General features: G+C 44.3%; 1 protein-coding gene across 6 annotated transcripts in view; it reads left to right on the top strand.

Moving 5' to 3' along the window:
- ncoa1 (nuclear receptor coactivator 1) overlaps window positions 1–21,224 on the top strand; it is a 104,886-nt gene that overhangs the window by 38,620 nt on the left and 45,042 nt on the right. For all 6 annotated transcript variants that reach the window (XM_024420432.2, XM_042321739.1, XM_042321737.1 and 3 more), the window contains 2 exons: window positions 8,686–8,791; window positions 18,934–19,100. In XM_024420432.2, coding sequence (XP_024276200.2) covers window positions 8,703–8,791; window positions 18,934–19,100 — 256 coding nt within the window. In that variant the 5' untranslated portion in view covers window positions 8,686–8,702. The remainder of the gene's footprint in view (window positions 1–8,685; window positions 8,792–18,933; window positions 19,101–21,224) is intronic.

Raw genomic sequence — 21,224 nt, 5'->3', positions numbered from 1 at the left:
ATCAGTTCATTGACTGGCACTACCATTCATTATTTACCTTGGCTGAGAGAGCATGCTGCTAGTGGACTCAGTGAGTTGGATGCATGCAGGCACCGAAGCAGTACTGTTGGTAGGAACACAGAATAGAGATACAGTACTGTAGGTAAGAACACTGCACAGGGATACAGTACTGTAGGTAAGAACACTGCACAGGGATACAGTACTGTAGGTAAGAACACTTCACAGGGATACAGTACTGTAGGCAGGAACACTTCACAGGGATACAGTACTGTAGGCAGGAACACTTCACAGGGATACAGTACTGTAGGCAGGAACACTTCACAGGGATACAGTACTGTAGGCAGGAACACTTCACAGGGATACAGTACTGTAGGCAGGAACACTTCACAGGGATACAGTACTGTAGGCAGGAACACTTCACAGAACACTTCACAGGGATACAGTACTGTAGGCAGGAACACTTCACAGGGATACAGTACTGTAGGTAAGAACACTTCACAGGGATACAGTACTGTAGGCAGGAACACTTCACAGGGATACAGTACTGTAGGCAGGAACACTTCACAGGGATACAGTACTGTAGGCAGGAACACTTCACAGGGATACAGTACTGTAGGCAGGAACACTTCACAGGGATACAGTACTGTAGGCAGGAACACTTCACAGGGATTCAGTACTGTAGGTAAGAACACTTCACAGGGATTCAGTACTGTAGGTAGGAACACTTCACAGGGATATAGTACTGTAGGTAGGAACACTTCACAGGGATACAGTACTGTAGGCAGGAACACTTCACAGGGATTCAGTACTGTAGGTAAGAACACTTCACAGGGATACAGTACTGTAGGCAGGAACACTTCACAGGGATTCAGTACTGTAGGTAAGAACACTTCACAGGGATACAGTACTGTAGGTAAGAACACTTCACAGGGATACAGTACTGTAGGCAGGAACACTTCACAGGGATTCAGTACTGTAGGTAAGAACACTTCACAGGGATTCAGTACTGTAGGTAGGAACACTTCACAGGGATACAGTACTGTAGGCAGGAACACTTCACAGGGATACAGTACTGTAGGCAGGAACACTTCACAGGGATACAGTACTGTAGGCAAGAACACTTCACAGGGATACAGGACTGTAGGTAAGAACACTTCACAGGGATACAGTACTGTAGGCAGGAACACTTCACAGGGATACAGTACTGTAGGCAGGAACACTTCACAGGGATACAGTACTGTAGGCAGGAACACTTCACAGGGATATAGTACTGTAGGCAAGAACACTTCACAGGGATACAGGACTGTAGGCAAGAACACTTCACAGGGATACAGTACTGTAGGCAGGAACACTTCACAGGGATACAGTACTGTAGGCAGGAACACTTCACAGGGATACAGTACTGTAGGCAGGAACACTTCACAGGGATACAGTACTGTAGGCAGGAACACTTCACAGGGATACAGTACTGTAGGCAGGAACACTTCATATGGATACAGTACTGTAGGCAGGAACACTTCACAGGGATACAGTACTGTAGGCAGGAACACTTCACAGGGATACAGTACTGTAGGCAAGAACACTTCACAGGGATACAGTACTGTAGGTAAGAACACTTCACAGGGATACAGTACTGTAGGCAGGAACACTTCACAGGGATACAGTACTGTAGGCAGGAACACTTCATATGGATACAGTACTGTAGGCAAGAACACTTCACAGGGATACAGGACTGTAGGTAAGAACACTTCACAGGGATACAGTACTGTAGGTAAGAACACTTCACAGGGATACAGTACTGTAGGTAAGAACACTGCACAGGGATACAGTACTGTAGGTAAGAACACTGCACAGGGATACAGTACTGTAGGCAGGAACACTTCACAGGGATATAGTACTGTAGGCAAGAACACTTCACAGGGATACAGGACTGTAGGTAAGAACACTTCACAGGGATACAGTACTGTAGGCAGGAACACTTCACAGGGATACAGGACTGTAGGCAGGAACACTTCATATGGATACAGTACTGTAGGCAGGAACACTTCACAGGGATACAGGACTGTAGGTAAGAACACTTCACAGGGATACAGTACTGTAGGCAGGAACACTTCACAGGGATACAGTACTGTAGGTAGGAACACTTCACAGGGATACAGTACTGTAGGTAAGAACACTTCATAGGGATATAGTACTGTAGGTAAGAACACTTCACAGGGATACAGTACTGTAGGTAAGAACACTTCACAGGGATACAGTACTGTAGGCAGGAACACTTCACAGGGATACAGTACTGTAGGTAAGAACACTTCACAGGGATACAGTACTGTAGGCAGGAACACTTCATATGGATACAGTACTGTAGGCAGGAACACTTCACAGGGATACAGTACTGTAGGCAGGAACACTTCACAGGGATACAGGACTGTAGGTAAGAACACTGCACAGGGATACAGGACTGTAGGTAAGAACACTTCACAGGGATACAGTACTGTAGGTAAGAACACTGCACAGGGATACAGTACTGTAGGTAAGAACACAGAGATGTGTTCAAACCTCTGCGCTGTGACTAGTTAAATGAAGGTTACATTTTTAAAAAATTAGCTACAGCGGACTGGGCTGACCCTAAATACAGCAGCCTGTACATGAAATGAGCTGCAGCGGACTGGGCTGACCCTAAATACAGCTGCCTGTACATCAAATGAGCTGCAGCGGACTGGGCTGACCCTAAATACAGCTGCCTGTACATCAAATGAGCTGCAGTGGACTGGGCTGACCCTAAATACAGCTGCCTGTACATCAAATGAGCTGCAGCGGACTGGGCTGACCCTAAATACAGCTGCCTGCACATCAAATGAGCTGCAGCGGACTGGGCTGACCCTAAACACACGTGCTCGTTAAATAATGGTCGACAACAGAGTCATCTCATTGACCACTGGCACCAAACTATTAGTGTCTGTATAAGTCTCATACATTAATATGGAAAGGCCCATCTAGGCCTTTGCTCCCGAGTGGCGCAGTGGTCTAATGCTCTAAAGGTGTCACTACAGACCCTGGTTCAATTCCAGGCTGTATCACAACTGGCCGTGATTGGGAGTCCCATAGGGCGGCGCACAATTGGCCCAGCGTCGACCCGGGTCAGGGTTTGGCCGGGGTAGACCGTCATTGTGAATAATAATTTGTTCTGAAATGACTTGCCTAGTAAAATAAAAATTGTCCTAAAGGCAAAATGGGCTGTAGGGAAATTTCAGAGGGTGAGATGTGAAGCTTTTGTTGCTGTTGTTTGTGGATGTGTGTGTGTGCATGCAGTGTTTTGGTATGTGTCTAAGTTCGTTGCAGTCTTGTTTTGGCCTGTCTATGGTACTGGTGTTTTGACTTCTGAGGTGTTTGTGTTGTTGTTTGCTGGACTGTTTATAAGGTATTACCTTTCCAGCCTGTGTTGAATTGTAAGGGGCTGCTATTCTGGCCTGTGTTGGAGGCTCTGATTCGAGGTGAAATGCTGCAAATGAGGCTAGTGGGGATTAGGGCTGTCCTGCGCGGTGCGTGGCTGCCCTGGGTTTCTGTTCTGTGACAATAGCGGCTTGTTTCGGTGCCTTTGGATCAAAGCTTGAGTGAGCAGGGAGAGGGTGGTGGTGGCGGAGGGGACACGGGGGGCGAGTCTTGGCATTAGAGGTCCTGAATTACGCTAGTCACAGTGGCCCCCCGTCAGGAATGCAGCACACTGAACTATACACCAGAGCACTGGCTGCTGTTGACACTGGCCATACCAATGATGTGTGTATGTGCAAGGCTTGTGCTCAGTTCAGAAATTAATTGAGAATGCCTCAAATTCCAATGAAATTCTTGAATTTGAATTGAAGTGGTAAATCGTATACAGAATTGCAATTCAAATTCAAGGAAATATAATTTAATTCAGTGAAATTCAATGAAATTAAGATGCCTCTTCTATTCTATATTAGGTGTAGTCCATACAATATACATAAAATGTCATTTTATACATGCGTATAAAATATTGATGAAACAATTGATTTTCATGACAAACTCTTAAATTTAATAATCAAGGAAAACAAAACATGTACAGTGCTTTCAGAAAGTATTTATACCCCTTGACTTTTTCTGCATTTTGTTGTTACAGCCTGAATTCAAAATGGATTAAGTAGATTTTCTCACCTAATTTAGCTAATTTATTGAAAATGAAATGCAGAAATATCTCATTTACATAAGTATTCCCACCCCTAACTCAGTACATATTAGAATCCTCTTTGGCAGTGATTACTGTATTTAAGCCTCTGAGAGCTTTCACACCTGAATTGTAGAATATTTGCAAATTATTCTTAAAAACAAAGCTCTGTCAAGTTTTTTTTCTGTTCATTGCTAGAAGGCAATTTCAAGTCTTGCCATAGGTTTTCAAGACGATTTAAGTCAAAACTGTAACTAGGCCACTCAAACATTTTATATCATATTGGTAAGCAACTCCAGTGTATATTTGGTCTTGTATTAGGTTATTGTCCTGCTGAAATGGTGAATTTGTCTCCCAGTGTCTGAAAACAGACTGAACCATGTTCTCCTCTCTGATTTTGCCTGTGCTTAGCTTTATTCTGTTTCTTTTTATCCTATTAAACTCCCACTTCTTGACAATGACAAGCATACCCATAACATGATGCAGCCACTGCCATGTTTGAAAATATGAAGAGTAGTACTCAGTGATGTGATGTGTTGGATTTGCCCCAAACATAACGCTTTGTATTCAGAACAAAAAGTTAATTTTTTTGCCACCTTTTTTGCAGCTTTACTTTAGTGCATTATTGCAAACAGAATGCATGTTTTGGAATATGTTAATTCTGTACAGGCTTCCTTCTTTTCACTCTGTTATTTAGGTTAGCTTTGTAGAATAACTACAATGTTGTTGATCCATCCTCAGTTTTCTCCTATCACAGCCATTAAACTCATAACTGTTTTACAGTTGCCATTGGCCTCATGGTGAAATCCCTGAGTGGTTTCCTTCCTCTCCGGCAACTAGGAAGGACGTCTGTATCTTTTTATTGACTTGGTGTATTGATACACAATCCAAAAATGTAATAAAAACTTAACCATGCTCAAAGGGATAGTCAATGTCTGCTTTTTTATTTTCTTTTAACCCTCTACCAAAAGGTTTTGGTATTTTATTGTTACCCCCATTAGCTGTTGCAAAAGCAGCAGCTACTCTTCCTGGGGTCCGGACAAAGCATGAAACATAATACAGAATTACATAATATAGAACATCAATAGAAAGAACAGCTAAATGACAGAAATACATACATTTTAAAAAGGCACACGTAGCCTACATATCAATGTATACACACAAACTGTCTAGGTCAAATAGGGGAGAGGTGTTGTGCCTAGAGGTATTGCTTTATCTGTTATTTGAAACCAGGTTTGCTGTTTATTTGAACAATATGAGATGGAAGGAAGTTCCATGCAATAATGCTCTATAATAGTGTACGTTTCTTGAATTTGTACTGGATTTGGGCACTATGAAAATACCCTTGGTGGCATGTCTGTTGGGATAAGTGTGTCAGAGCTGTGTGTAATTTGACTATGCAAACAATTTGGGATTTTCAACACATTAATGTTTCTTATAAAAATAAGTGATGCACTCAGTCTTTCCTCAACTTAGTTTACCTTTTTTTTAACTAGGCAAGTCAGTTAAGAACAAATTCTTATTTTCAATGACGGCCTAGGAACAATGGGTTAACTGCCTGTTCAGGGGCAGAACGACAGATTTGTACCTTGTTAGCTCGGGGGTTTGAACTTGCAACCTTCCGGTTACTAGTCCAACGCTCTAACCACTAGGCTACCCTACTCTTAGCCAAGAGAAACTGGCATGCATAGTATTTTTATCAGCCCTCTGATTACAATTAAGAGCAAAAAGTGCCACTCTGTTCTGGGCCGGCTGAAGCTTAACTAAGTCTTTCCTAGCCGCACTGGACCACATGACTGGACAATAATCAAGATTAGACAACTAGAGCCTGCAGAACTTGCTTTTTGTAGTGTGGTGTCGAAAAAGCAGAGCATCTCTTTATTACGGCTAAACCTCTCCCCATCTTTGCAACCATTGAATCTATATGTTTTGACCATGACAGTTTGCAGTCTAAGGTAATGCCAAATAATTTGGTCTCCTCAACTTGTTCAACAGCCACACCATTCATTACCAGATTCAGCTGAGGTCTAGCACTTAAGGAATGATTTGTACCACATACAGTGCTCTAAGTTTTAGAGATGTTCAGGACAAGTTTATTACTGGCCACCCATTCCAAAACAGACTGCAACTCTTTGTTAAGGGTTTCAGTGACTTCATTAGCTGTGGTTGCTGATGTGTATATGGTTGAATCATCAGCATACATGGACACACATGCATTGTTTGATGCCAGTGGCAGGTCATTGGTAAAAATAGAAAAGAGTAGAGGGCTTAGAGAGCTGCCCTGCGGTACCCCACACTTTACATGTTTGACATTAGAGACGCTTCCATCAAAGAAAACCCTTTGAGTTCTATTAGATAGATAGCTCTGAATCCACGATATGGCAGAGGTCGAAAAGCCATAGCACTTACGTTTTTTCAACAACAGGTTATGGTCAATAATATCAAAGGCTGCACTGAAATCTAACAGTACAGCTAACACAATGTTCTTATCAATTTCTTTCAACCAATAATCAGTCATTTGTGTCAGTTCAGTACATGTTGATTGCCCTTCTCTATAAGCATGCTGAAAGTCTGTTCATTTGTTTACAGAGAAATAGCATTGTATTTGGCCAAACACAATTTTTTCCAACCGTTTGCTAAGAGCTGGCAGCAAGCCTATAGGTCTGCTGTTAGAACCAGTAAAGGCTGCTTTACTGCTCTTGGGAAGCAGAATTACTTTGGCTTCCCTCCAGGCCTGAGGACAAAGACTTTCCTCTATGCTCAGACTAAAGATATGATAGATAGGAGTGGCTATAGAGTCAGCCACCATCCTCCGTAGCTTTCCATCTAAGTTGTCAATGCCAGGAGGTTTGTCATTATTGATCGTTAACAATAATTTTTCCACCTCTCCCATTCTAACTTACAAAATTCAAACGTGCACTGCTTTTCTTTCATTATTAGTTTTTTATGCATTAATATCATTGCTCACATTTCCTGCCTAAGATTGCCCGCTTTGCCAATGAAATAATCATTAAAATAATTGGGAAAATCAAATCAAATCAAATGGTTTTGTGATGAATAAGCCATTTGATTCGAAGGAAAGATTGAGTTTGTCTTTCTGCCCATAATTTAATTTAAAGTACTTTTTTCAATCATTCTTTATATCATTGATCTTGGCTTCATAATGATTTTTCTTCTTCTTTTTGTTGAGTTTAGTCACATAATTTCTCAATTTCCATGGTATGTTATGTAGGTTAGGTACGATCCATGGTATGTTATGTAGGTTAGGGTTACGATCCATGGTATGTTATGTAAGTTAGGTTAGGATCCATGGTACGCTATGTAGGTTAGGTTAGGATCCATGGTATGTTATGTAGTTATGTATGATCCATGGTATGTTATGTAGGTTAGGTATGATCTATGTTATGTAGGTTAGGATCCATGGTATGTTATGTAGGTTAGGTTAGGATCCATGGTATGTATAATGTAGGTTAGGTTATGATCCATGGTATGTTATATAGGTTAGGTTAGGATCCATGGTATGTTATGTAAGTTAGGTTAGGATCCATGGTATGTTATGTAGGTTAGGTTAGGATCCATGTTTTCATGAGACTGATGTTTTAGAACTGTGTTTTTCTCAGTTAGACAGATGAGGTGTAGAATTCCCTCACAGAAAGACTCTTGCCTGAGCGTGTCCAGTTGCCATGGCTACAGCTAGTTACTGACAACACCTGATGCAGGGACAGAGACAGAGTGACAGAGAGAGGTAGCATCCTGCTGTGCTCTGCAAATCAACAACCGATCCTGTGGGGCCAGTGGGGAGGCAATCACACACAGCCATCTGACCACGTTGTCACAACGGTCAACCAAAGGTTGACCAAACAGTGTCTGCAGCCTCATATACGTAGTACGTATATGGCTGCAGACAAACACAAACCATAGTTAATGTTGAACCCCAATCAGACATCGCACTGCTTGTGGAGCATAGAGGAGGCCGAAGAGTCAACCAAAGGAAAAAACAATCACAGCTAAACAAAAATCTGCCATAACAGCACTTCGGGCTATATTTGAGCATTATGGAAACCCCTAATAAACTCCATGACTCTTTACCAACGCCAGTCAGTGTGACGCACAAATATGAGTTTAATTTTTTTGTCTTTTTCATTAACAACAGCTGTGATGGATCACTGGGAATTCCAGCGCCACAAATCTGCACTGGACATGCCTCTTTAATTTAACCAGTCTTAGTCTTCGTCTTTGATCTGTGGTGCTGTATGTCTCCCCTACAGTTACAGTACATGCCTGTGACCCTCAGCCACGTAGCCAGCCACAGAAATCCCCATCAAACCCCCCAGCACAGACTCACTACCGATAACCCTGCTTGGGTTAGGGCTGCAGGGCAAGGTCAGGGGGTGGATAAAATGCACACTGATTAGGCCAGCGATAGGTGTGTGTGTGTGATCGGAGGGGTCCCATTTGCTTCCTATGCCTGACCTGGTTCTGACTCAGTCCTCATCTCTCCCCAGGTGTGCTGAAGCTCAGAATGAGTGCTGTAGGGGAAAGGGCACTGGACCCTGCCACGTCAGAGCCTCGTAAGAGGAAGGGCTCGCTATGCGACATCTCAGGCCAGAGGTAAGTCACTCAGAACTAGCAGACACTCTCATCCAGAACGAAGGACAATGAGGATGATGATGATCTTTGTCCTTCATGCATAAATTCTTTCCACTACTCTACATACTCAATAAGAAGCATCCTCTCAGACATATAGCCTAGCTAGCTGCCAACAGATATAGCCTTTTATGTTCATCTGTGTTTGCATAGTCATCCCAGTCACAACACACAGTCACTGCGTCAATTGTCACCTTGCTTGACAACTCAACTTATTTTATATGGGTGTTCTGGCTATGGCCCAACCCATCGATTTCGGGGACCAATCAGACGGTCTAGAATGTATTTCCATGCTAGAAATCGTCAGGGAGATACTCAGATGCAGACTCATTGCAGAGAAGAAACTAACGTCCGTGGGCGTGGCATAGCGTTTGGTTGGAGCAAGGAGTTCAGGTAGCCAGGCAACTTGTCACTTGCTATCTATGGGTCATACTTATGTCATATTGATCTTTCACTACCCGCTTCTATGGCCGCATATTTCACATACCCTGTTGTTGTTGAGGAATAGGAGTTTGAGCCAAGAGCACAGTAAGGGCAGAATCTCAACCTGACTTGCACACTGTTAGCGCACACGTATTAAACTTGAATTCTTGTGTAATCATGCAGTTATGTCAAAGGGAGATTTGTGTAAGAATTTGAAAGATTTTGAGAAAGTAGGCAATGTGTGCTGATTTGGCCCTACAGATGCTGTGTTAGTGGATGTAGGTTGCCAAGGAGGATTGTGTGTCTGTGGTGTTGGACTGGAGCAGGCTGATCTGTCTTGCTGAGTTATAGCTAGGGTCTCCTCTACAAGGCCTCAATAGGCTAATGTAACTGCAGTCTGATCAACAGCACTGTAAAGCACAGCACAGTACAGAGCTGCCTTTCTGTTTCTACAGCAACCCCACACAGCGCCTGACCTGCACACACCCTACACACACCACACTCAATACGCCTGCGCACAAGCAGCCTTGGCAATGCACTGACCTACTTTCAGTGCTCTCGTCTCCAACACTCACTCACTTGCATATACATACAATACACACACATACATACACTCACATATACAGACACACATACACTCACACATAGTTACTGTACATACGCACACATAAGCAGTTATATGTGCACTCACTCCCCCTCACACACAAATATTAGCCTGTGGGCCAGGGATTGCCGAAGACAGCAGAACAGCCCTTATCAATCCCATCCTATCCTCCTCACTTCTCAAGTATCACTCATATATATTTTATCATGTTTACCACATTTCTTCTGCAACTTACTTTCAGATTCAGCGGCCTAAAAATGTATTCTTCCGTTGGTGGAATTTGAGAGAAGGTCAAGCTGATCCGTAGTCAGTCCCTGCATTCCTCTTATATCTCACACATGGTCAGTGTAGAGCTAGTAGTCATTCCCAGCTGTCAGTGCTAGGCTAACCCAGTTAGCTGCTGGGCTGCTGCTAGAGTGTGGATGTGAGTGCATCCACTGTGTGTATATGTGTGCGATTGAGTGTAAATGCATGCGCCTCCCCTGTGTGTGTGTGTTTGAGCATGCCTGCCCTGTGGCCTGGCTCCAGGCCCGGGATTCCAGCCCACCCACCAAGCGGCCCTGGGAGCTCTGATCGGCCCCCAAGGTAACGAGACGCCCCTGTGTGTCTCTGGTCTCTGAGAGAGAGAGGGGTCTAGGGTTCGCCCACCAACCAATAATTCATAAAATAGGACAAACACCAAATTGAGACTGCATGCAGAATTCCAAAAATATCCTCTGTGTACAACTTAAAACACCAAATAATGCATACAAAGCGGAATGAGGATGATACCCGCTCATTATCAAAAATCTACAACCACCTAAAATTCTACAACCACCTAAAAGGAAGCGATTCCCAAACCTTCCATAACAAAGCCATCACCTACAGAAAGATGAACCTGGAGAAAAGTCCCCTAAGCAAGTTGGTCCTGTGGCTCTGTTCACAAAAACAAAGAGACCCAACCAAATCATGAGAAAACAAAAATATAATCACTTGGCACATTGAAAAGAATTAACAAAAAAACAGCGCAAACTAGAATGCTATTTGTCCCTAAACAGAGAATACACAGTGGCAGAATACCTGACCACTGTGACTGACGGCGCAGCAGAGGGGGAAGACGAAGCGGCCACATGGTCAGGCTCCGTAGACGTGTACATCGCCTACTGCTCCCAAGTATACTGCAAGCCAATGTAAAGTCTCTTGACAACAAGGTAGACAAAATTCGAACAAGAGTTGCCTTCCAGAGAGACAGAAACATTCTCTGTTTCACGGAAACATGTCTCTCCATGCATCGCACCAACAGAGATAAACACCCTCTCTGGGAAGAGGAAGGGCGGGGGTGTATGCTTCATGATTAACGACTCATGGTGTAATCATAACAACATACAGGAACTAAAGTCCTACTGCTCACTCTACTTAGAATTCCTTACAGTCAAATGCTGGCCATTTTACCTACCAAGAGAATTCTCGTCAGTTATAGTCACAGCTGTGAACATTCCCCCACAAGCAGACAGCAAGACAGCCACCAAGGAACTTCACTAGACTATATGCAAACTGGAAACCATATATCCTGAGGCTGCATTTATTTTAACTGGGGATTTTAACAAAGCAAAATTGAGAACAATGCCACCTAAATTCTAACAGCATATTGGTTGCGCCACTCGCATGGGAAATACCCTCAACCACTGCTACTCCAACTTCCGCGATGAATACAAAGCCCTCCCCCGCCCTCCCTTCGGCAAATTCGACCACGACGCCATCTTGCTCCTACCGTCTTACAGGCAGAAACTCAAACAGGATGTACCAGTGACAAGAACCATTCAACGCTGGTCTGACCAATCGGAAGCCACACTTCCAAGATTATTTTGATCACCTGGACTAGAATATGTTCCGGTCAGCCTCAGAGAATAACATCGACCTATGCGCTGACTTTTTGAGGGTGTTTATAAAGAAGTGCACTGGAGATGTTGTACCCACTGTGACTATTAAAACCTACCCTAACCAGAAACCTTGGATGGATGGCCGCATTCGCTCAAAACTGAAAGTGCGATCCACCGCATTTAACGGTGGAAAGAGGTCTGGAAATATGGCTGAATATGAACAGTGTAGTTATTCCCTACGCAAGGCAATCTAACAAGCAAAATGCCAGTACAGGGACTAGATGGAGTCGCAATTCAACGGCTCAGACACAAAATGTATGTGGCAGGGTCTACAGGAAATCACGAACTACAAAAAGAAAACCAGCCACGTCACGGACACCGACGTCACGCTTCCAGACAAACTAAACACCTTCTTTGCCCGCTTTGAGGATAATACAGTTCCACTGTCGCGGCCCGCTGACAAGGACGGCACCCCCCCCTTCTCCTTGGTTGATGTGAGTAAAACATTTAAATGTGTTAACCCTCGCAAGGCTGCTGGCCCAGATGACATCCCTATCCGCGTCCTCAGAACATGTACAGACCAGCTGGCTGTGCAAAGATAACTGAACGAAATGACTACCGCCCCCGTAGCATCTGTCATCATGAAGTGCTTTGAGAGACTAGTCAAGGATCATATCACCTCCACATTACCGGCCACTGTAGACCCACTTCAGTTTGCATACCGCCCCAACAGGTCCACAGATGACGCAATCGCCATCACACTGCTCACTGCCCTATCCCATAAGGACAAAAGGAAGGCCTATGTAAGAATGCTGTTCATTGACTACAATCAGCATTCGACACCATAGTACCCGCCAAGCTCATCATCAAGCTGGAGACCCTCGGTCTCCACCCCGCCCTGTGCAATTGGGTCCTGAAGTTCCTGACAGGCCACCCCCAGGTGGTGAAGATAGGAAAAAACATCTCCACTTTGCTGACACTCAACACTGGGGCTCCACATGGGTGCTTGCTCAGCCCCCCCTATACTCCCTGTTCACCCACGACTGCGTGGCCATGCTCGCCTCCAACTCAATCATCAAGTTTGCAGACGACAGAACAGTAGTGGGCTTGATTACCATCATTGATGAGACAGCCTACAGGGAGGAGGTGAGGGAACTCAGATTGTGGCGTCAGGAAAACAACCTCTCACTCAACGTCAACGAAACAAAGGAGATGATCATGGACTTCAGGAAAAGGCAGAGGGAGCACCCCCCTATCCATATCGAAGGAACAACAGTGGTGGATGTGGAAAGTTTTAAGTTCCTCGGCATACACATCACAGACAAACTGAAATGGTCAACCCACACAGACAGTGTGGTGAAGAAGGCGCAACAGCGCCTCTTCAACCTCAGGAGGCTGAGGAAATTTGGCTTGTCACCCAAAACCCTGACAAGCTTATACAGATTCACAATCGAGAGCATCCTGTCAGGCTGTATCAACCGCAAGGCTCTCCAGAGGGTGGTGCGGTCTAACAATGCATCACCGGGGGCAAACTACATTGAGACCCAATCACACACTTTAATAAATGGATCACTAGTGACTTTATACAATGCCACTATGAATAATGCCACTTTAATAATGTTTACATATCTTACATTACTCATATCACTTGTAAATACTGAATTTATACCATCTATTGCACCTTGCCTATGCCGCTTGGCCATCGCTCATCCATATACACTGCTCAAAAAAATTAAGGGAACACTTAAACAACACAATGTAACAAGAAGTCAATCACACTTCTGTGAAATCAAACTGTCCACTTAGGAAGCAACACTGATTGACAATACATTTCACATGCTGTTGTGCAAATGGAATAGACAACAGGTGGAAATTATAGGCAATTAGCAAGACACCCCCAATAAAGGAGTGGTTCTGCAGGTGGTGACCACAGACCACTTCTCAGTTCCTATGCTTCCTGGCTGATGTTTTGGTCACTTTTGAATGCTGGTGGTTCTTTCACTCTAGTGGTAGCATGAGACTGAGTATACAACCCATACAGGTGGCTCAGGTAGTGCAGCTCATCCAGGATGGCACATCAATGCGAGCTGTGGCAAGAAGGTTTGCTGTGTCTGTCAGCGTAGGTTCCAGAGCATGGAGGCGCTACCAGGAGACAGGCCAGTACATCAGGAGATGTGGAGGAGGCCGTAGGAGGGCAACAACCCAGCAGCAGGGCCACTACCTCCGTCTTTGTGCAAGGAGGAGCAGGAGGAGCACTGCCAGAGCCCTGCAAAATGACCTCCAGCAGGCCAGAAATGTGCACGTGTCTGCTCAAATGGTCAGAAACAGACTCCATGAGGGTGGTATGAGGGCCCGTCGTCCACAGGTGGGGGTTGTGCTTACAGCCCAACACCGTGCAGGACGTTTGGCATTTGCCAGAGAACACCAAGATTGGCAAATTCGCCACTGGCGCCCTGTGCTCTTCACAGATGAAAGCAGGTTCACACTGAGCACGTGTGACAGACATGACAGAGTCTGGAGACGCCGTGGAGAACGTTCTGCTGCCTGCAACATCCTCCAGCATGACCGGTTTGGCGGTGGGTCAGTCATGGTGTGGGGTGGCATTTCTTTGGGGGTCCGCACACAGCATTTCTGAGTTGGCGGATGCTTTAGTTCAGGTCTGGGAGGAGATCCCTCAGGAGACCATCCGCCACCTCATCAGGAGCATGCCCAGGCGTTGTAGGGAGGTCATACAGGGACGTGGAGGCCACACACACTACCGAGCCTCATTTTGACTTGTTTTAAGGACATTACATCAAAGTTGGATCAGCCTGTAGTGTGGTTTTCCACTTTAATTTTGAGTGTGACTCCAAATCCAGACCTCCATGGGTTGATACATTTGATTTCCATTGATAATTTTTGTGTGATTTTGTTGTCAGCACATTCAACTATGTAAAGAAAAAAGTATTTAATAAGAATATTTCATTCATTCAGATCTAGGATGTGTTATTTTAGTGTTCCCTTTATTTTTATTTTATTTTTTTGAGCAGTGTACTTGGAAAATAAACTCAGCAAAAAAAAAGAAAAAAAAAAAAAGAAAGAAAGCTTCACAGATATTCATTGTAATGGGTTTAAACTCTGCTTCCCATGCTTGTTCAATGAACCATAAACAATTAATGAACATGCACCTGTGGGACAGTCGTTAAGACACTAACAGCTTACAGACGGTAGGCAAGGTCACAGTTATGAAAACGTAGGACACTAAAGAGGCCTTTCTACTGACTCTGAGAAACACCAAAAGAAAGATGCCCAGGGTCCCTGCTCATCTGCGTGAACGTGCCTTAGGCATGCTGCAAGGAGGCATGAGGATGGCAGATGTGGCCAGGGCAATAAATTGCCATTTCCGTACTGTGAGATGCCAAAGACAGTGCTACAGGGAGAGCGGACGGACAGCTGATGGTCCTTGCAGTGGCAGACCATGTTTAACAACACCTGCACAGGATCGGTACATCCGAACATCACACTTGCGGGACAGGTACAGGATGGCATCAACAACTGCCCGAGTTACACCAGGAATGCACAATCCCTCCATCAGTGCTCAGACTGTCCACAATAGGCTGAGAGAGGCTGGACTGACGGCTTGTAGGCCTATTGTAAGGCAGGTCCTCACCAAACATAGCCTATGCGCACAAACCCACCGTCGCTGGACCAAACAGGACTGGCACAAAGTGCTCTTCACTGATGAGTTGCGGTTTTGACTCACCAGGGGTGATGGTCGGATTCGCGTTTATCGTCGAAGGAATGAACGTTACACCGAGGCCTGTCCTCTGGAGCGAGATCGATTTGGAGGTGGAGCGTCCGTCATGGTCTGGGGCGGTGTGTCAGCATCATCGGACTGAGCTTGTCGTCATTGCAGGCAATGTCAACACTGTGCGTTACAGGGAAGACATCCTCCTCCCTCATGTGGTACACTTCCTGCAGGCTCATCCTGACATGACCCTCCAGCATGACAATGCCATCAGCCATACTGCTTTTTCTGTGCGTGATTTCCTGCAAGACAGGAATGTCTGTGTTCTTCCATAGCCAGTGAAGAGCCCGGATCACAATCCCATTGAGCACGTCTGGGACCTGTTGGATCGGAGGGTGAGGGCTAGGGCCTTCCCCCCCAGAAATGTCTGGGAACTTGCAGGTGCCTTGGTGGAAGAGTGGGGTAACATCTCACAGCAAGAACTTGCAAATCTGGTGCATTCCATGAAGAGGACATGCACTGCAGCTGGTGGCCACACCAGATACGGACTGTTACTTTTGATTTTGACCCCCCCTTTGTTCAGTGACACATTATTCCATTTCTGTTAGTCACATGTTTGTGGAACATGTTCAGTTTATGTCTCAGTTGTTGAATCTTATGTTCAAACAAATATTTACATATGTTAATTAAGTTTGCTGAAAATTAACGCAGTTGACAGTGAGACGTTTATTTTTTTTGCTGAGTGTAGAAGCACATGCATTTCGCTACACTCGCATTAACATCAATGCAATTTGATTTGACTTTGACCCAAACTTAAAGAAAGCTTTGAGAAGACAGGCTATGTGCAAACTGCCCACAAATTGAGGTGGAAACTGAGCTGCACTTCCTGACCTCCTGCCAAATGTTTGACCATATTAGAGACACATATTTCCCTCAGATTACACCGATCCACAAAGAATTCGAAAACAAACCCGATTTTGATAAACTCCCATATTTACTGGGTGAAATACCACAGTGTGTCATCAAAGCAGCACGATTTGTGAACTGTTGCCACAAGTAAAGGGCAACCAGTGAAGAACAAACACAATTGTAAATACAACCCATTTATGTTTATTTACTATTTGCACATCGTTACAACACTGTATATAGGCCCAATATGACTTTTGAAATGTATTTTTTGAGTGTATTGTTTACTGTACATTTTTTCTACTTTTGTTTATTATCTACTTCACTTGCTTTGGCAATGTTAACATATGTTTCCCATGCCAATAAAGCCATTGAATTGAATTGAGAGAGAGCGAGACGGAAGGTAGAGCAAATGGTTGACAGAGAGAGTGAGAGAGAATGATAGATGGAGAGAAAGACGGTGCGTTTGAGAATTGGAACGAGGGGGAAAAATGAGAGAGGATGGATAGCATCTCAGCAGGGTTCCTCTCATCCCCCTTGTCAGGTGATGATGCCCTGCTGGGTGAAAGAATAACAATCTGGCTGCAGGGTTAGTCCTCCTCTCCTCAGCTGTTCTCCCACTACTCTGCACTGGTCTTCTACACTGCTCTGTCAGGCTTCTCCATCTCTCTCTCCCTCTCCTTTATTGGCGTAACAATGTACGGCGTAACAAAAAGCTTACTTTGGATATTTACAATGTTAAGATAATAAGAATCAAAATTGTCAACGGGACAACAGTAACAACAATAACCAAGGGTCAAAATAACCATACATTGACCAATAAGCATAAGGTAGAGGACATGTGCAGGTTCTCTCTCTCTCTTTATGCTGGCCTCATGTAGGCCATGAATTATTGAGAGGCTCACTGTCCCTGTAGATCCGACAGCCCTGATCCTCCTCTCCTCTCCGTCCTTGCCCAGCACTCGTTGGTACCAACCCAGCTGCAGCAGCTGACAGACAGTCTGCCTGGATACTCTCTGATGAGCCCAGGGCCGTGATCTCATCTCATTCACCTCTTTGTCTCCTGTCCTTCAGGAAATCCTTCATCTCCTGACTTTGTTGTACTCTAGAACTAGATATCTGTTTGTGTTTCATGGCCTGTGTCAAGTCAAATGATTATTTATTGAACCTTTATTTAACTAGGCAAGTCAGTTAAGAACTATTTCTTATTTACTGGGATAACACATCACGACGAGAGACTCCATAACACTACATAAAGAGAGACCAAAAACAGCAAAATAGCATGGTAGCAACACCACATGGCAGCAGCACAACATGGTAGAAGCACTTAACATGGTACAAACATTCTTGGACACCGACATCAGCACAAAGGCAAGAAGGTAGAGACAACAATACATCACGTGAAGCAGCCACAACTGTCAGTAAGAGTGTACATGATTGAGTCTTTGAATGAAGAGATGGAGATAACTTTCCAATTTGAGTGGTTTTTTTGCAGCTCGTTCCAGTCGCTAGCTGCAGCGAACTGAAAAGAGGAGCGACTCAGGAATGTGTGTGCTTTGGGGACCTTTAACAGAATATGACTGGCAGAACGGATGTCATATGTGGAGGATGAGGGCTGCAGTAGGTATCTGAGATAGGGGGGAGTGAGGCCTACGAGGGTTTTATAAATAACCATCAACCTGTGGGTCTTGCGACCGGTATATAGAGATGAGGAGTATGGAGTGCAGTGATGTGCCCTATAAGCAGCATTGGTTGCAAATCTGATGAGCGAATGGTAATGAAACCAAAACAAATCAAACTTTTATTTAAAGTGCATTTAAATTTGCCACACACTTTTACATGAAAACAATCATAAAAGAACATAAACAGAGGATGTGTGAAACAATCGCCTATTAAAAGCCTGGCTAAAAAGGTGGGGTTTTAACAGTTATTTAAAAACATTAATGGTGTCTGCTCCTCTTACGTGACAGTGCAAGCCGTTCCACAATTGAGGTGCTTTAATAGAGAACGCTCCGCCCCCTGGTTCTGGATGAAGGAACCGTAAGCAGACCAGGGTTGTATGGGGAACGAGCATGTCTGTCAGATAAGAGGTGGCAAGTTCATGCAGTGCCTTAAAAGTTAAGAGTAAGATCTTAAAATCAGACCGATACTTTACAGGCAGCCAATGTAGTGCAGATAAAACTGGAGTGATGTGCTAATGGCTTCTAGTGTTGGTTAAAATCTGAGCTGCAGTGTTCTGTACCAGTTGTAGGCTTCTAATTGTAGAGTCTAAGCAGCTGGAGAGGAGGGCATTACAGTAGTCTAGCCTAGGTGAAACAAATGCATGGACCGATTTTTCGGAATCTGGCTGAGAGATGACGTGTCTAATTCTGGAAATGTTCCTGAGATGGAAGTATATTGTTTTGGATATGTTTTGTATGTCGTCTAGTGACCCTTTATTCTCCGCCAACCATCTTGCGATCCTTACTAATTGTGAAGGGAAATTCACTTGGTTGCAGCTAACACTCCATGAAATCACATTCAGCAAAGTTATGAACATTTCTCAACTATAAACCTAACCTGCGTGTGTGTGTGTGTGTCCCTGCAGTGTGGAGAAGCGGCGGCGGGAGATGGAGTGTCGTTACATAGACGAGCTGGCCGAGCTCCTGTCTGCCAACATGGGCGACATCGCCAGCCTCAACGTCCAGCCAGACAAGTGCCACATCCTCAAGAGCACTGTGGACCAGATCCAGCAGATCAAACGGCGCGAGCAGGGTGGGCACCAGCGCATTAGAAACATACACACACACTTTGGCTCAATCCCAATACCCCTCCCCCTCGTTTCCGAGTGTCCCTCAGTGTGGGATGGAGCAGCTAATGATGGGGAGAGATGAATCACATTGTGGAATGGGACATCACTACATCATTCGCGAACAGCAAAAGCGGCCAAAGGGTAGCCTACCACGCAATTCATTGACGACAAGCCTTGTTTTTCCGAAATGACTGTACTGACGGCAGTAATAGATTTCCTTATATTTCTTATTCACCAAATAAGTACTTTAATATGAGCAACAAATGAAAACAGCAGAACACCAATGTGTCTATAATGTACCATCATCTGGCTGTGGTTCAATGTGGAGTAGTAATGTAGCCATCCTCTGGCTGTAGTTCAATGTGGAGTAGTAATGTACCCATCCTCTGGCTGTAGTTCAATGTGGAGTAGTAATGTACCCGTCCTCTGGCTGTAGTTCAATGTGGAGTAGTAATGTACCCGTCCTCTGGCTGTAGTTCAATGTGGAGTAGTAATGTACCCGTCCTCTGGCTGTAGTTCAATGTGGAGTAGTAATGTACACGTCCTCTGGCTGTAGTTCAATGTGGAGTAGTAATGTAGCCGTCCTCTGGCTGTAGTTCAATGTGGAGTAGTAATGTACCCATCCTCTGGCTGTAGTTCAATGTGGAGTAGTAATGTACCCGTCCTCTGGCTGTAGTTCAATGTGGAGTAGTAATGTACCCGTCCTCTGGCTGTAGTTCAATGTGGAGTAGTAATGTAGCCGTCCTCTGGCTGTAGTTCAATGTGGAGTAGTAATGTACCCATCCTCTGGCTGTAGTTCAATGTGGAGTAGTAATGTACCCGTCCTCTGGCTGTAGTTCAATGTGGAGTAGTAATGTACCCGTCCTCTGGCTGTAGTTCAATGTGGAGTAGTAATGTAGCCGTCCTCTGGCTGTAGTTCAATGTGGAGTAGTAATGTACCCGTCCTCTGGCTGTAGTTCAATGTGGAGTAGTAATGTACCCGTCCTCTGGCTGTAGTTCAATGTGGAGTAGTAATGTACCCGTCCTCTGGCTGTAGTTCAATGTGGAGTAGTAATGTACACGTCCTCTGGCTGTAGTTCAATGTGGAGTAGTAATGTAGCCGTCCTCTGGCTGTAGTTCAATGTGGAGTAGTAATGTACCTGTCCTCTGGCTGTAGTTCAATGTGGAATAGTAATGTACCCGTCCTCTGGCTGTAGTTCAATGTGGAGTAGTAATGTACATTTCATTCCATAATAGCAGTTTGAAATGTAACAGTCCCATTTCCTTCACTCAGTCATTTTCTTCATTTTCTTGGGGATTAATGGCTGTTCTGAACTATTGTGCCAAACGTGTTAGGGTCCATGCACAGATCAGCTACGTAGCTACTCATCCATCCATAGACATACAATAAGCAAGAAAAGAGTTAGCTACGTTACTTCAGCTGCATTGCATGACTATCTTGTATGTTTTTATTAATGAACAGCAAGGCAAGCTTACAAAATTGTTTATTACATTTGCAGTAAATGCTTTAGCTAGATTCTTTATATCAATTGGGTTTCACAAGATGACACCTTGGTTTGCTCAGGAGTCCCTAAAACATCAAACAACACAAACTACAATTCATACAAATGTCAAATGCCCATATAGCAAGCTAAATGTATAGCTACAGTAGCTGGCTAATGTTCTTTTAATGATTCTTTATGAAGTTATAATTACTTAAATTTGCTTCCATAATAGTATTCTTGTCAGCTATTATTCTTGAAGCAACTTGACAGGGTTGGGTTGCAGAGCTTCATGGGAGTTTTGGGAAACACTTGATAGAAAGACTGCATGTTGATTTGCTTCGTTTATTGTGGGCCTACCAAAGGGCTGAAAAGGCACTACGCCTTGCACCAAGTTGAATTGTGATACCACTCTGTCTTGATGGGGCTCAGGGGATTGCACAGAACGGAGGGGGAGGGTATTGGGATTGAGCCTCACTTTCACTCACTAATTTACCACTAATTTGAACGCACATATGCACTCTCTTGCTGTTTCTCTAGTACACAAACACACACACCCTTACATCCATGCTCGCTCTCATTCCCCTCAGTCACTCATTTACTGAC

This window comes from Oncorhynchus tshawytscha, linkage group LG05 (genome assembly GCF_018296145.1).
Source record: "Oncorhynchus tshawytscha isolate Ot180627B linkage group LG05, Otsh_v2.0, whole genome shotgun sequence".
NCBI lineage: Eukaryota > Metazoa > Chordata > Actinopteri > Salmoniformes > Salmonidae > Oncorhynchus > Oncorhynchus tshawytscha.
This window is presented reverse-complemented; position numbering and strand designations above follow the sequence as displayed.